This window comes from Toxorhynchites rutilus, chromosome 2, assembly GCF_029784135.1.
Source record: "Toxorhynchites rutilus septentrionalis strain SRP chromosome 2, ASM2978413v1, whole genome shotgun sequence".
In the NCBI taxonomy this organism is placed as follows: Eukaryota; Metazoa; Arthropoda; class Insecta; order Diptera; family Culicidae; genus Toxorhynchites; species Toxorhynchites rutilus.
In genome coordinates, this window is record NC_073745.1 from 323,763,093 (window position 1) to 323,780,716 (window position 17,624).

The 17,624-nt window shown below is 37.3% G+C and overlaps 1 protein-coding gene across 8 annotated transcripts in view; it reads right to left on the reverse strand.

Annotated features, from left to right (window-relative positions):
* Positions 1–17,624, reverse strand: part of LOC129764389 (RING finger protein nhl-1) — a 176,365-nt gene that overhangs the window by 66,751 nt on the left and 91,990 nt on the right. For all 8 annotated transcript variants that reach the window (XM_055763412.1, XM_055763416.1, XM_055763417.1 and 5 more), the window contains one exon: positions 10,071–10,211. In XM_055763412.1, the coding sequence (XP_055619387.1) occupies positions 10,071–10,205 (135 nt within the window). In that variant the 5' untranslated portion in view covers positions 10,206–10,211. The remainder of the gene's footprint in view (positions 1–10,070; positions 10,212–17,624) is intronic.

Below are 17,624 nucleotides of genomic sequence, written 5' to 3' on the forward strand. Positions count from 1 at the left end.
GTCAATCTAAATTGTAGGCCCATACATTCTTAATACTACTTAAAACTACTTATTTAAAATTAAAAATCTAAAGAGAGCTGGCTGGATAATTTATCCGTTTAATTTAAAAGACGGTTTTAACAAGTTACAGAATCAATTTTTTTATTTATTTATTTATTTCGTCAAACCAGCGTAGACTAAATATGCTGCCCAAATATTACAGTGAAATTTAACGATATCTTATTCTATTCAGATAGTCTTTGAGCATTGACCTTGACATGGTTACATCAATTGTTTCACTGTGTTCGTTACAGAGGCTCATCATACGATTAATAGGACTATATTTGGCATAATTCGTTCTTCGATAATCTATGTAAAAAGTGTTAGGGTTTCTCAGGTTCCTAATCGGTGCGTAAAAATTTAGGTTCCCTAATATTTCTTCTGAGTCCACTCGTTGTGATATGATATCAAAAATAAATAGAATCATGGCAGAGTTCCGACGTTCTTTTAGGCTTTTAATATTGATTACAATACAGCGTGCTTCATATGAAGGTAGAAGATATGAAGACCAGCCTAGTTTACGAAGTGCAAATAACAAAAATTGTTTTTGTACAGATTCAATTCTCTCTTCGTGTGAAGTTATGTAGGGGGACCATACAATACTACAGTATTCGAGAATTGATCTGACGTATGTAATATACAATGTTTTTATTGTGTACGGATCGTAGAAATGGTAACTAAAGCGTTTAATGAAGCTCAACATATTATTTGCTCTATGGATGATTGTATTATAATGATCCACGAAGGTTAGTTTCGAATCTAAGATCACACCTAAATCTCTTACTCGTTGACATCTACTGATGGGTTGATTACCCAGTATAACACCATTGTTCAATGGTGTTCTTCTTCTTGTAAAAGTAATCAAAGTGCATTTCCTAACATTGAGCTGTAATAAACTCTTAGTGCACCAATTATAAACTATGTCAACTTCATTTTTGAATGTTTGAGAGTCTTCTTCATTCTTTATTTCCATATACAGTTTCATATCATCTGCGTAGATAAGTGCCAACACTGTTAAGAAAAACGCAAACGTCATTAACAAATAAAAAGAAACAAAAGTGGCCCCAAATGAGAGCCTTGAGGAGCTCCGGATGTAACAAATATTGGTTTTGAAATTTCCCCATTAAATCTTACCATTTGGGTGCGGTCAGTCAAATATGATTCTAGCCATTTCAATAGCTTGACTTCTATCCCTATTTTTTTAAGTTTAAGAAGGAGTAAGGGTATATCAACACGATCGAAAGCCTTACTAAAGTCAGTGTATAGAGCTTCAACTTGATTACCATTATCCATTGCATTCAAAGTGAATGTGACAAATTCCAGCAAATTTGTTGTTGTTGATCGTCCTTTGAAAAAACCGTGTTGCTTATTCGTAATTCGTGTCTTTAGTTGTTGAAAAAGTTTTTGGTTTATTATGGCTTCAAAGAGTTTTGGAATGCAAGAAATGATTGCTACTCCACGATAATTTCTTACATAAGATCTATTACCGGATTTGAATATTGGTACAAGAAAAGAGTTTTTCCATATTTTTGGGAACCTTTCTGATTCCAATGACGTATTGAAAAGCCATAAAAGTGGATGAGTTAATTCAGATGCCAAATTATTTATAAAAACCGGTGGAATTCCGTCAGGACCTGGCCCTTTCGAGACATCGAGCTTATTTAATGCGTCAAAAATTTCAATGTAAGTTTTCTGACTCCAACATCACATGGAAATTCTGGAAGAAATGCAAAGAAGTCACGATCTCGGTCCTCCTCAGCTGTTACAATATAAACTTCTTGAAAAAATGTTGCAAAGAGGTTGCAGATTTTTTCGGGGTCATTCCCCACGGTATCGTCAAGGTGCATGCGTGATGGAATACCATTGCTTTTTAATTTTGTTTTTATGTAATTAAAGAAACTTTTCGGGTTAGATTTTATGTCCGACTCTGTTTTTAAGCTGTAATCTTCAAAAGCGCTTTTAACAGTTGAGTTGAGCTGTTCACAAATGTTCAGATCAAACGTACTACCTGTTTTTATGTGAGATGATCATTGAATCATCTGGAGGTTCTTTCTTCAATGCACAATGGTCAAGGAAATGCATTTAAATGGAAATTAGCATTTAAAGTTTGACAGTTATTCTCTAGACAAAAACTGTCTTAGACAAAGTTGTTACTCATGATAGAGCGCTTGCTTTTATGTTGTCAAAAATAGGGTGACCAAAATTTTTGATGAAATAAAAAATATAACTTTCTTATCTTTATAGATAGAGGTAAACATAGTTCGACAATGTTGTAACTCCAATTATTTGAGACATCTTTGTAGAACAAAGTTTTTCTCTCGAAATCTCTTGAAATCTCTTGAAAAAACCGAACCGATATATACTATATTATTTTTTGTGTTTGAGTAAATTAAAATTGAAACCATGAGTTTTTGGATAAAAAAACATCAATAACTTTGAGTAGGATTAAGATATTGACAAGTTCTGCATCGCAAAATGTTGGTATTGGTATGCTTTAAAAGTCGTACGAAGACAGTTTTGATGTAGAAATTGAAATATAAAAGTTAAAGCTAACATAGATAGGAAGTGCCAAAAGCATCATTGTGGGAGATATTTGTTTTTTAGACAAAAACTGTCTTCAACAAAGTTGTTACATATGATAGAGCGCTCATTTTTATGTTTTCAAAAATAGGGTAGTGGAGGCGATCTGGCGTAGTGGTAACATCCATACCTCTCACGCAGAGATCACGAGTTCAATTCTCACTCCCGACATTCTTCCAAAAATGGAAGTAAAAGTGACGAACCAGCCAAAATGTGTTGAAAGTCACTATAATAGAGAAAAAAAAAAAAAAAAATAGGGTAACCAAAATTGTCGATGAAATAAAAAATCTAACTCTCTTATCTTTATAGATAGAGATAAATATTGTTCGACAATGTTATAGCCCCAGTTATTTTGACCAACTTTGTAGAACAACGCTTTTTTCTAAGTTGCATTAGGGTGACCATGAAAAACGGGTTTTTTTGCTTTAACTTTTATATTTCAAATTCTACATCAAAACTGCCTTCGTACGACTTTTAGAGCTTATTAATACCAACATTCTGCGATGCAGAACTTGTCAATATCTTAATCCTACTCAAAGTTATTGATGTTTTTCTACCCAAAAACTCATGATTTCAATTTAAATTTACTCAGACACAAAACATAACACAGTGTTGAAAATCACATATCATGTAGAGTGAAATATGCTCTATCAAATGCCGTCAATAAACATTGTTTATGTTTGCCCCATAAAGAATGAAAAACAATTGAAGAGAGCGTATTTTTTGGGAAGAAATATCAATAACTTTGAGTTAAGTTGAGATATTGACAAGTTCTGTATCGCAAAATGTTTGTATTAGTAAGTTCTAAAAGTCTTCTGAATACAGTACAGAATTTGAAACATAAAAGTTAGAGTAAATAAACTGTTGTTTTTTCATGGTGACCCTAACGTAACATAGAAAAAAGCATTATATCAGTTATCTCAAGAGATAGAAAAAACTTTGTTCTACAAAGATATCTCAAATAACCTGGACAACAACATTGTCGAACTATGTCTATCTCTATCTATAACGATAAGAAAGTTAGATTTTTTACTTCATCGACAATTTTGTTCACCCTATTTTTGATAACAGAAAAATTAGTGCTCTATCATATGTAACAACTTTGTCGAAGAAAGTTGTTGTCTAGAGAATAACTGTCGAGCTCTAAATGCTAATTTCCACTTGAATACATCTCCTGGACCATTGTGCATTGATGCAAACCAAACAGTTTTTTGAGAGTGGACGTTTCTCGAGATACAATTCGTGAAATGTTGGTCAAAAATCCTCACAAAAAAGACTAAAAATGATTAATCTTGTATCTTCTCACACCGAAAAATGATTAAGTTTAGCTAAGCCTCACACGAATTGGCTTACTGAAACATTAATTTTTGATTACTTTTTTTAAATTTTTGGTCCTGGTGGATACAACAGATACTGGTATTATTTAAGGAAGTAAAAACAAGATGTCTCCACTCAGAACAACGGTGGCGAAACATGGCATTTTGGTTAAAAAAACAGTTACAAAAGGATTCATTTCCATCAAAATAGCATGCTTGATAAAAAAGTGTAAAATCCGAAATGGTCCGATAGCAACTGGACTGTAAAAATAAAATATTCATGTCGCCAAAAGTACTGAACAATTTGTTCGAACTGAATAAGTGGTCAATAAATGCAACTTGAACTATAAATATGGATGGGTTATTTATTTATTTATTCATTTCATCTTCGAATTTTCGTACAGACTACATCTTAACCTATATTCTTAAGTCTATGTTTAAAAACAGCTTTATTTATATTGAATTCGAACACTGCACTAACATTATTAAAATCTCTCAAACATGCACAAAAAGATTGTAGATTGTAGTATCCATACGTCGTTCTACTCGTAGGGAGCGAAGGAAAAAGCTGGTTACGTAGTCGACGTTGAGGTACAGTTATGTTGACATTTTGAAGAAGAGACGGGCAGTCTATGTTAGCTGTCAGCAGGTGAAAACACGAACAGTCGTAGCAGTTTAGTTCGTCTGGATGCAAGTGTTTCAAGGTCGATTAGTTTACAACGATCGGTATACTCCGGAAGTCTGGAACCGTCCCTCCACGGTAGCTGGCGTAGAGCGTGGCGCAGGAAACATTTTTGGACTCTTTCAATTTTCATACACTGTACTGCATGGTACGGAGCCCACACCGGGACAGCATATTTCAGTATGCTTCGCACAAGCGAACAGTACACGTTTTAAAAGTACAAGAACTGTAAACGCTTTGGCCGTGGTCCGTGCTATGTGCTCGTTGAACTGCAGCTTGCTATCAATTATCACACCAAGATCACGAATAGAGTTTACACGCTCAAGGGAGACCGAGTTTGTACTATAGTCGAAGCGAATGAACGACTGTCTACGTGTGAAGGAGATTATTTTCGTCTTCGCAATATTTGTTTCCATACCATTATTAGAACACCAGCGCAGCAGTTCATTGATATCGGCTTGGAAAGCGCAACAGTCGAGAGCTGAAGTGATGGTCCGGTATATCTTCAGATCATTCGCAAACAGCAGCAATTTTGAGGGAATCGTAGACACAGGTCATTCACAAACAGAACAAAGAGAAGAGGTCCCAATATACTTCCCTGTGGCACACCGGAAGTAATCGCAAATTCCTTAGAATGGGTTGAACCGAGTTCAACGTAAGCTCTACGATCAGTAATATATGATCGGATCCATTCAGTCACCCATGAAGGGAAGCCCATTCGAGACATCTTGTTGACCATCAGCTCATGTGGAACTCTATCGAAGGCTTTCGAGAAGTCAACGTAGATGGAATCGACTTGGCCGCTTTTTTCTATGACTTTGTTCACTCCATATGTATAACTCATCAGGTTACATGTCGTGGAGCGCTTCTTGATAAATCCACGCTTATAAGTATCTGCGGATTTCTCAGCAGTACTCCATGGATAATCCTCTCGAAAATTTTCCCAATACAGCACAAAATGGAAATACCGCGATAGTTCTGAACTTTGTTGATGCTCCCGGATTTGTGTATCGGAACTATAGCGGCAACTTGCATGCTAGCATGGCGATAGGGAAAGCTAAAGAATCAGCACATTCTTTGAGGAAGGACGGCGATAGACCAACAGTACCAGCCCCTTTTCTAGTATCGAGACCTTTTAGCACGCCAAGTACGTCATGTCGAGTAACTGTCATTGGTGGCAAATGCATTTCAATGTATGGGATATCCCTGGTACTTTCAGGAGAGTTAGCAGAATATTCCGAGGAATACACGTTTTGCAGAGACTCAGCAAATAGATCTGCTGCTTCGATTGCTGTATTTGCAGTGCAGTCGTTGTACTGAACATTTAACGGGATCGATCCCTCTTTCGGTTTTTCATAAAAGACCAGAAACCCGACGGATTTTCTATTAGGCTTAACTGAACACGATTTACATACTCACGGAAGCATGAAATTTGACATTCTCTGTAATGAGTTTCCATCTTAAGTAAGATGCTCTTGTTTTCGTCTGATTTGCAATTGAAGTGTTTTTTGCGAGCCTTTCGCAAACGGTTACGTAAATGGCGAAGCTCAGTAGTCCACCAAGCCTATGATATAACCGCAAGATTGACGTAGAACTGCCGTTGGCTTAGTAATCATTTGAATTCCTTCAATCAGTAATAATGCCACCTCGGATGTTCCTCATTGGGTACGATATCGCCGCTGCGCAGAGCTATCTTTTGTGTGTACTGATTAAATTATTGATTAAACAAGTGAATGAATGAAACCATTTACGAATTCAATTGCAAACAAATCCCAATTCAAGCCAATTTATGCATCATTGGTAGTAGTTATCGCACCAAATAGTTATCAACATTTTGCCTAATCATCGAACGGTATGCGTAGAAGTTCAGTGAGCTGGCTACATAAAGAGATATCTTCCTATGCAGAGTCTTAATCAAGCCAAAGCGTTGGATTTGTACCCGCTTTTGTAGATCGTGTTAGCAAAACGAATTCCGGAGTGTAGTAATGCATGGTGAATGTATCTACAATGCCGATTTTCCCAACTTCTTGGTTTCGGAATTTGTATTGGGAAAACACATTCCGGTTTGCAAAAATGCAAGCAAGTATAAAAGTATCCGTAATTTGCATTTATTTTGCAATGCCAACTTTCCCAGTCTCCATATTTTTGAAATCTGTGTTAGCGAAACATTATAATTTACAAAAACGCAAACGAGTACAAAGATTTCCGCTGCTTGTATCTAATTCGCTATGCCGATTTCCACAGGCTCCATGGTTTTGAAGTCTGTGTTGGGGAAACATTCCGATTTTCAGAAATGCAAACGAGAACAAAAGTACCCACAGCCAGCGTTGCCAATGTTCCAGTTTAAACTGGATTCTTCCAGTTTTTTTTCCTCGATCCAGTCATCCAGTTGAACCCTAAAATCTTCCAGTTTTTTGGAATATCGTCCAGTTTTATCCAGTTTTTTATATGTGTGCTCTAGTTTTATCCATTTTATGTAAAATAAATTTACAATGATATATATTATCTCTCCCTCCACCTACCTATTCCTTGAGCAATTTTTTTTACATTTATCGTTCGACCTTGGATCGATCTCTCTTTTCTTACATAGTCAACTCAGTATTGCTTATATTTCCGAATTCAATACGGTTAGCACGCAGTGCGTGTAGTGAAATTATACTGTTTTTTAGTCGTGTTTCATGTACCTTATGGACTTCTGCAACGGGCGAGGTTGTTATTTGGTTTTTCCCATTTCGTTCAATTCGTCGGTGTTTTGTGGAAAATGCTAAAACGAAGAGCAAACCGAATGCTGGAAACTTATCAAACTATTTCAAAAACAGGCTATCACTCAATTTCTATCTTATTTAACAGCCTACCCAATGAGCTACACTTTGTTTCAATTTAAATAAATTTCAGATGTTGTAACCTTGTAAGTTCAAACCTTTTGTCTACCATAAGAGGTAATATTTAAGGATACCCCATTTTGATCTTCATACTAAAATTTGGGTTGGACAAGTTTTATATAAGAAGTAAATTGCCAATGAATAATACCAAAAAAATTAGAGAAATAGCTTCTCAATACCAAAACTTGGTAATTTCAATATCAAAGTAACTTTGATACATTGAGCCCAAGCCCGTATGCTCGCACCATCCTCTTTACCCCGTCCATAAGGTTCTGTACTACGTCAGGTTGAAGTTTTTTTTTGAACAGAAAATCCATTTTCTCTTGAAGTCCGCCTCCGATTTGACAACTTTTGGGTTCTTCCGGAGGGCCTTCTTCATAATCGCCCAATATTTCTCTATTGGGCGATGCTCCGGCGCGTTGGGCGGGTTCATTTCCTTTGGCACGAAGGTGACCCCGTTGGCTTCGTACCACTCCAACACGTCCTTTGAATAGTGGCACGAAGCAAGATCCGGCCAGAAGATGGTCGGGCCCTCGTGCTGCTTCAATAGTGGTAGTAAGCGCTTCTGTAGGCACTCCTTAAGGTAAACCTGCCCGTTTACCGTGCCGGCCATCACGAAGGGGGCGCTCCGCTTTCCGCAAGAGCAGATCGCTTGCCACCAATGTACTTTTTGGCAAACTTGGATAGTTTCTGCTTGCGAATCTCCTCCGGAACGCTGAATTTGTCCTCTGTGGAGAAGAACAACAGGCCCGGCAGCTGACGAAAGTCCGCTTTGACGTAGGTTTCGTCGTCCATTACCAGGCAGTGCGGCTTCGTCAGCATTTCGGTGTACAGCTTCCGGGCTCGCGTCTTCCCCACCATGTTTCGCCTTTCGTCGCGGTTAGGAGCCTTCTGAACCTTGTATGTACGCAGGCACTCCCGCTGCTTGGTCCGCTGGACGAATGAACTTGACAAATTCAGCTTATTGGCGACATCCCGGACCGAACTTCTCGGATCACGTCTAAACTGCTTAACTACGCGCTTGTGATCTTTTTCACTGACGGAGCATCCATTTTTGCCGTTCTTCACCTTCCGGTCGATGGTTAGGTTCTCTAAGTATCGTTTTAGTACTCTGCTGACCGTGGATTGGACGATTCCCAGCATCTTACCGATGTCCCGATGTGACAACTCCGGATTCTCGAAATGAGTGCACAGGATTAATTCACGACGCTCTTTTTCGTTCGACGACATTTTTCCAAATTTACGAAAAATTGACAGTGAAGCATGGCCAACGTGAGCTATACACTCTTATCTGATTATAAGCGAAAGCTGAAGATATAATTCCTAAAAATTAAATTTCTACAGCGTTTTTTCCGTGATGCAATTTGATGTGACACACCCTTTAATCCGTACCTTTTTGAAGTAACTATTCGCAGTTTTGTCGACGATCTTCGATCAGCGATTTTATGGATATGAAGCGATAAATGCGAGACTCTTCAAATTTTGCCGAAATAAAACCGTCCCACAAATATCGTTTCACAGTAATTACAGTTACAGTTTTATGAACTCTATATAATTACTACCTGAAGCTTCAAAGAAAATTTTATTTCTTCAGCATTGGAATGGATAAAAAAAAATTATTTTATATAAATCATAGCCAATCTTTCTAAAATAAAACGGTACTTCAGGATCCAGTTTTCTTCCAGTTTTTTTGAGAGCAATCTTCCAGTTTTTTGAATAATATTATTGGCAACCCTGCCCACAGCATGCATCTGTTTTGCAATGCCGTTTTCCTCAGGCTCCATGGTTTAGAAGTCTGTGTTAGGGAAACATTCCAACTTGCAAAAACACAAACGAGTATAAAAATTCGCGCTGCTTGCATCTTTTTTGCAATGCCGATTTCTCCAGGCTTCATGATTTTGAAGTCTGTGTTAGGGAAACATCCATCCATTCCAGTGATCGTACCTCAATCGTTGCGCAATCATAACTGATTGGATTTCCGAGCGGCACTAGCGATTGGTGTGATTTCAATAGCCTGTTTTGAAAGCAATTTTAGGGCTGTTGAAACAAGTTTTAGGATCAAGAAGTAACAAGAATATAACGCGTAGACATTTTATCTTTCGAATGAAGTGTTTATCATACCATTTCGTTCAGTTGTTTTGGAGCTATTAGCGCTCAAAATCTCGTTCTCCGGCGTAACGTTTTCGTTTTCGAAACTTTAAACTTACACCCCAGTATATAAATGAAGGACGTAGTCCTACGTCAAAAATTGTTAATGCTTTCGGAGAAAACACATATTTTCAGTTTATTATTATTGTCGAAACAGACAACGCATGATTCTACGTTCGAGCTTTCATGATAAAACAAACTAAAAATATTTTGTTTTCTGCTCACATTGGCAAACACCACTGGCAAATTGTCATCATGCAGATCGAAACAATAAACATCCGGGCTGGTTGTTGCACTCCATTCGTTGCGCAATGTTAAGAAAATATTTTCTCTACCCCATGCTCTGATTCCGACCCGGAATCGAGTGGTCGTTTGGTTGGTTGGTTGGTTGGTCTGCTCTGCTGGTCGGTCGATTTCACTCACCTGTCGCTTCACGTAGTCGATGAGGCCGTCCATGCACGGCTCCATGCAGAACGAGTGCTGACATGGTAATAGCTTCGGGTTGCGGTATCTATCGAGACACACGCAACACGTTAAAAGTTGTTCAAATTGCTCCATTTTTCACTGCAACGAGAAGGAAGAAGAAGAAAGGGCAAAGAAAATTGGTATTAATAAAAATTCCTTCCGGATATACACAGACGTGATACTAATTGATGGGGAGGGGTGTGCCTAAGGGACGCGGACGATTGCCAGTGGAATGTTGGGAGGACTGTGGGAGGTTTACATTTCTCTTCCATTATTTTTTTAAATTGACGGAAAAATGCTATGGAAACATTCTGCGTGTTTCCGAATGACATAGACAGCAATGGGAAAAACGGGAGCCCAAACCACTTTGAGCAAGTAAATGTGCATGAAAACTCGTTTGTTCTCGTGAGACATACGCGCACACATACAAACACACACCGTTGAAGATGTTTTCCCGGTGGACTGTTTCGGGAAATGGCGATTATTTTTAGCCGCGTCTCCCACGCTTCACCAAACAAAGGGAACGACCGACGGAGAATTTGTGTTGTTTTAAGCGCTGCCCATCGACTATTAGAATGCGCCATTATTGGAATAAAGGTTCGATTAAATGGTAAACAAATCTTGTTTACAGTCGGGCCGATGTCGGAAGGTTACACGCCGTTGTCTGTCTGCTCTCGTCCGTTAACACCTCGTGACCTAAATCCTCATTTCGAGAAACTGCTTTCGGACGAAGTGCTGTTCGTTCATCTCAACTCCTCAAGGAAACTGTCACGCGAATATCGCTATGAAAATAACATAAATAGGACTGTTCGGAGCACCGTGACGGTGGGCGTCTGGTTAAGAGTTTTGTAGAACAAAAGGTGAAATTGGTCGAAATGCTCGTCGCACACATTTCGGCAAACTTTGTCCGGCCTTCGAACGCGTTGTTTGTATTTTCTTTATCCATCGGTATTATTGGGAAAATATAACCAAAAGGAAGAAATTCCGCGAAAAGAATTATCTTTTTCCGGGTAATGCGTCTGGTGGCACACACCAGTGCTTCCTCGTTAATTCAAATTCAAACTTCAGCTGCAAACGATAAATTTGCTCTCGAATAAACCTAAATAATGTCGTCGAAAGCATCGCTCGGGGGGAGGAATATCCGAAGGAAAAATACGCACCGAAAAACAACATATTTATAATGAGACCAACAGCCAGAGAGCGCGTTCGTACGGGGCGTCGGCGTCAGCGTCGCCGCCGTCGGTTTTCGCCGTCTATAAATAAGGTTTAGGAGTGGATTACATTAATTCAATTTCCTGCTGATTGAGGAGCGTGAATGGTGGCTGCCAGAGTGCCAGCAAAGCAGTGATAGGTATCGGTCGCCGCCGCCGCAAATCGGTTAGTCGGAAAAAATTGCTACAACCGGATTACACACAGTATCACAAACAACGGAAGCATTCATTTCCGTGGAAAATTCAACTGGTGGTGGGTTGAGGATTCCCAGGACCCACACTGGATTTCAGATTTGTTTCCCACAAACACCCCGATGGGTTGATAATCACTGTCAGCATCTCAGCGCACGGCAGCCAGGCAGGTTCGGGATCCTGATTTCGCACTGCTCCTTCCGTGGCTCGGGATCTCTCGAGGGGAGAGCGAGAACATAACTGGGTAAGGTAGCATATCACGACACTGATTGCAACAGACGGGGCGTTGAAGGAGACAATACGTGACAAAAATTTACAATCGGCCGCGGGGTTTTGCTGATTTAAGCTCGTATGGTACAAGTTTGTTTTGAGGTTGAACGTGTCTAGATAACACTGTGAGCGGAGTTTTTAATATAAATCATTTCCTCAGGGAGAACCCTTGTTTGCGCAGCAGAAGTATACATCACAATGAACATTGGCAAAATACATTATTTTCGGAGGCTGAGTGCGGCACTGAATCAGTCCTTTTTACGGGGGATCGTATTCTGTAGTAACTTGTTACACAATTGAGTGACAAAATGTTGGTTTTAACCGTGAACTTGTTCATACAATTATCCGGACACTTAACCATTTATGAGAATGACATCAACTATTAAAAAAACACTGCTATAGCATAGCATGAAACAGCACCATTCCAATATAACTAGAAGGGATTCATGTATGTTATGCATCACAGAAATTCATAAAATCATATTACATTTACTCAAAATATGAAAGTTTCCTAACTGTGTGGTGAATCAAAATCCGCAGACTTTTCAAACATGATTCAAATTCCGGACACTATTGTTTCATATTCCAAACGAATTTTTCCAGTAGTATTCCTTTGAGAGAAATTAGTTATTGATTTTTGTAATGCTAATTATTTCATTGCTATTCTATTATAATCTGAAACTAAACATCGAGAACCCTTGCTTCATTTTTTCTTAGGACTTGTAACATGCTCTTATGGAATTCCTGCAATAAGAAATTCCATCGTGAACTCTTGATCCGTTCGGATTTAGAATCATCTTCTGAATTTCTTTATTTTTTTAAATCCGAACACTGGGATTTTTTGTTTTATTTGTTCTGATCTATGCCTTTTTTCAGCTAGGTCCTATCTCTGACACTACACTGAATTGTCTCTATAGTACTTATCAGTCGCATCTATTAAACCTGCCAAGGATGATTTTGTTTTGTCATGATATTGATGGTTTAATGATAAAATGTGCGGATTCAAAAGCCGTCCGGATTCTGCAGCATTACACCCAAAATTGATTTTAGCTCATGTTTTGTCATCCCGATTTATGACATTAAATGAGACATAACATAACAGAAAATGTCATGACTCACAAATACTGGTAAGCATTTGTATAATATACATAATACAGCAATATAAGATTAATACGAGTGGGCGAAACAAAAGACAAATAAGCTTTCCGCATACTTTGCCATAAACACGGCCCAGACCGAGATAGATATTGTTCTCCTTCATGCGCTCCTTTTTTACTCTTAGAAAACACTTCCCAACTTCATTTTATAATCAGGTGCAATATTATCACTTATTTGCTGAACGACTGCTGAAGCATCATTAGCCATGTGGATAGCGTGGTCGTGTAAAATAGCTTTGCATTCAAGCCGGCCTCGGTTCGATTCCGCTTGACGTCGTATGGACTTTATTTTTTTAGCACAATCCCAAATGAAATGAGAAAAGGAAACAGAAAAAGATGTCGGCACGCATACATACAAACTATTTTTAAGCTTTTAAAACAACTCATTATTTGCGCATTTGACTCTCCAGCACATGAAATGGCATCATTTCTGCCAAAGATGAAATGTTTTCTGCCAACGCTAGTTTGGGTGCACATACCACGCTGCGATGGTATGAAATTCTGGGAATGAAAATGAAGGATATGATAACCTAAAAGAACTAAAAATGCACCAGAAAGATATTGTTAATATGATTATCGAGTGAATTGATATTTTAAACTACTTTTTTGGAGCTCACCACTTTGCTCTCGAACGGCTCTAAACTATAAAAGGACAAATTACAATAATTTAGCTTGTGCAACAATTTATAGAAACTTACATGAATAATTACTTCTTCAAGCCTCTCCAACGTATCTTTCATTTCTGAATTGCTGCAGTTAAAATTATATTTCTACACTCAATTCTTTTTCGCTACTTTCAGTTTCATTCAATTCAGATCAACTAAATAACTATAGAGAATAAAGCACTACCACACCTTTATCTGAAAGGTCGAACAATAATGAATTTTCGTGATTTTTTTTCGGGTGTTAGAAATAAGTTAAAGTATCCGGGTATTTTGGTTATTATGTTTTTTTCAATTTTTGGAGTGCACGAATAATGACTAATGACATAAAAGTGACCTAAACCGGGGTTTTTGAAAATTCGAAAAATTGTCAAATGAAAAATAACTTATTTTTATCAAAAATGACCGCCATATTTTTGATAAAAATGAGTTATTTTTCATGAAAAATCGCTGTTTAGAAGCTCATAAAATAATCGAAAAAATTATATATCAAAAAAAGGCTATGTAACACTCTAAATAATTCATTCTTACATGCTGGTAAAAAACATCAGCCAAATCAGTCAAGTAAATCCTGAGATACCACCAGTTTAAAAAGCATGGTCTCGAGCAAAACGCAATTAAAAATTCGTACAGCAATATACCTTGAGGTGAAAACATACTTTTGGCTGTAATTTTCCGACGAAATCAAATAACGAGATAAAATCCTTTTGGGGCAAAATTTCTGAGGGCATAAGCTTCCCAAAAATGCAAAAAAAAATCGATTTTTTCGACCTTCCAGACCAGGTTCCCCCCTTAACAATAGTCAGTTGCGTATCTGTTGATGTACACCATGGTGACCAAGTCTTTTCAACCACCAAGGTGGTACAATCAAATTAAATGATCCTTCGGTGCCTCAATAACCCCACCTTGTAACTCTGATAAGTAACAGTTGTTCTTTTCCCTGTTTTAATTTGCTGAAAACCATCTTAATTTGTTGTAAATATGGATTGACTTCTTCGGACGTCTGAAGTGTAAAAGCATGTTAGAACCGAATTGATTCTTAACAAGTCTTTCTTAACATCTTGAACCATCCGTTATTATATTGAAACAACTTTTGCAAAATGTTTTTTAAACAAATTCTAGTAAATCGTGATTCAAACTATTTATTTTAAGTGGTTACCTTGCTATGCATGTATTAATCAATCCGTCTTAATCATGAACTTCCGCCTCTGAAACATGTAAACTTTCAACATAACAAATACAATCAATATTAACGAAAACGAAATCCATCTTTTCCCAAGTGTTATGTTTCTCCAAAGAAGACTAGCTTCAATTTGATATGTGGATCATCTGAATCGGTCCAGTAGTTCAAAAGTAATGAATTTTTGAAAAAAGGGAAAAAAATGAGTTTCCATCCTTAAATGAAAAAAAAAATGAAAAAATACGTGCCTAATATGTTAAGTATACAATAAGGATCAAAACTACCAATTTTCACTAAAATCCTTGAACCACTATATCTGTTTGGCTTGGAATGGCTGTTTAACAACGTGGAAATATGCGCTTTATTATTTGTAACAGCTGTGTCGAAGACGGTTTTTGTCTAGGGATTAAATGTTGAGTTCTAGATGCAAATTTCTACCCAAAGGGTGAACCGTATCAAATCCACAAACATTCAAATTTTCTTTAATTTTGATCCGTTGGGTAAAATTAATTGAAATTTTGCGTAGACATAAAGGGTGTCCCACATCAAATTGCACCATAGAAAAAACGCTGTAAAAAATTATCCATTGAGTATTTTCTCTTGAAAACTTGGGTATAAGTAGTTTAGAGTGTATTGTGTTGGTGACGCCATTTTTGCTAATTTTCAAAAAACTAGAAGCTATAAAATACAGTTATAGCTTCCAGTTTTTCGAAAATTAGCAAAAATGGCGTCACCGGAAAAGCAACGTCGCGAATTGATTTTGCGCAAGCACCTGGAAAATCATCAACTCTCTCATCGGGACATTGGAAAACAAATCGAAATCGTGCAGTCAACGGTGAGCCGTAGGGAAAATGGGGGTAAGACGGACATGTTAAGGAGAACTTCAATTTTATCTTTGGAAACTCATGTTTTCCAAAACTTAAAAGCAGTTTCTTACAGTTCAATATACTTGTCACGACCCCTCGGTCGGCGCATCTCACAGAAGCTTTGCTTCATGCGTACGGACTGCCAGAGAAATGTCAGACCACCAAATAGAGGAGAAAAACAATAGTACATTGTAATCGGGCAGAAAAGGCTATAGATACGCATCTTAACAAGTGATAATTATACAAATATTCGTGAATTTATAGTATTCTAGTTAGATTGATATAGTGAATTACGAAAGCTAGATTGAAGTGGTAAAACTATTTTCCTATGATTATTATGAATACGCTCATTATTTACGTGCATTTCCTAGGCTCTCATTGGGGTTCAGCAATTGAATTGCGAGGCCTCGTGTTGAATTAAAAAGCTAGTCTCTCTATTCCATACAGCCATACTTAACGGTGAGAAATCAAACCAAAATTTAATTGTATAGTTAAAACTTAATATTCAACTGAACGTGCATTTACGCCGTTATATAGGATTAATAAAATCCGGTTGAGTGTCAGATATTCCACGTCCACAGGGCTGTGCGTAGTTCTCGCTACCAACGCTTTTCGAAGGAAAGGAACAGGGACTGAAAAATAATAAGGGTTTAAGAGCACTAAACGTAGGTAAATGTCATTTTATTGTGAAAATCAGAGCTGAACAAAATTGTAATAATTTCAGGAATTTTTTAATACGCGGTATCGATATTCAAGAAATTGGATTGTTCTTATTCCCACCCACCGTTGACCCAACGTCAACAATACTTGTTTTCGAAATAGTAGGCCAAATGTTTTATAAAAAAATTCATCTATTTTTTATGTTTAAAAAAATGAAAAAACTACACAAATTGTAAAATTCACGATACTCGGTTTATACAGAATTTGCGAACGCAAACATTTTATCATTGGTTTTCACTGTCACTTTTTTGCAAATGCATAATATTATAAATTATAGGCTGTATCGATATATGTAAATGATGTCAAAATGAAGCCTATACCTCATAGAATGTCTGTGTTTTCATTATTCAGTTATTTATAACTTAAAAGGTTAGTAAATTTATATTTAAAAATGAAATGTTCGGAATTTAGCTGTTCGGAATATAAGACAAAACGGTATTCTTCCCTCCACTTTCCATCATGCATTGGATGTGATTATGGATGTGACTGTCCATTTCAACCATACCAATGCAGTTATTTCAATAATTTGAATTTACCACTCACGAATGAATTTACTCTTCCGTACATACCTAATATCGCTTCTCTGTCAACTCACAAACCGAAATATACCCATCAGCGAATTTAATTTTGCAATTAAACCACTCAAAATGCTTAACACTCCTATACTCGCGCATTGGTCTGTCAGACCGAGAAATCAATCATTCGTTCACTTCTCAGAAAATATCAACACTACGACTTTGCGATTTTCTCTATCGCACGTGTTGGTACAAAGGGGATGTGTGCCACTTTTTTAACACTTTCGGTCTGACACACCGACGCGAGTATAGGAGTAACTTTTTTGGACAAGTGCGTTTTTTCATATTCTAGAATATTGTTGAATGAAATGTATAAATTAATGTTAGTGGCGTGTAATATTTATTGAATATAATGCATAAGATCATTACCGGACTATTCTTATTTGATTTCAGTGCCTTTTGTAACTGGATTGAACGGATCCATTTATTAACTATTCGTCGATATAGTCGTCGATAGATTCATACGTTCAAAAGCAAAATATAAATGTTTGACTTTCGCTAAATGTAATGGTCATTCATATACACACTTGTGAAAGAATTTCACTTGTGGAAGAATAGTAAACAGTAAACTATAAACTAATCGGTAGCTTATGATAATTTTTAACAGTTATAGTTTCGGGGATATTTTTTTATGATGGCCAATATCGACAAGAAAACAAGAAAAGAAAAGGAAGTTGCT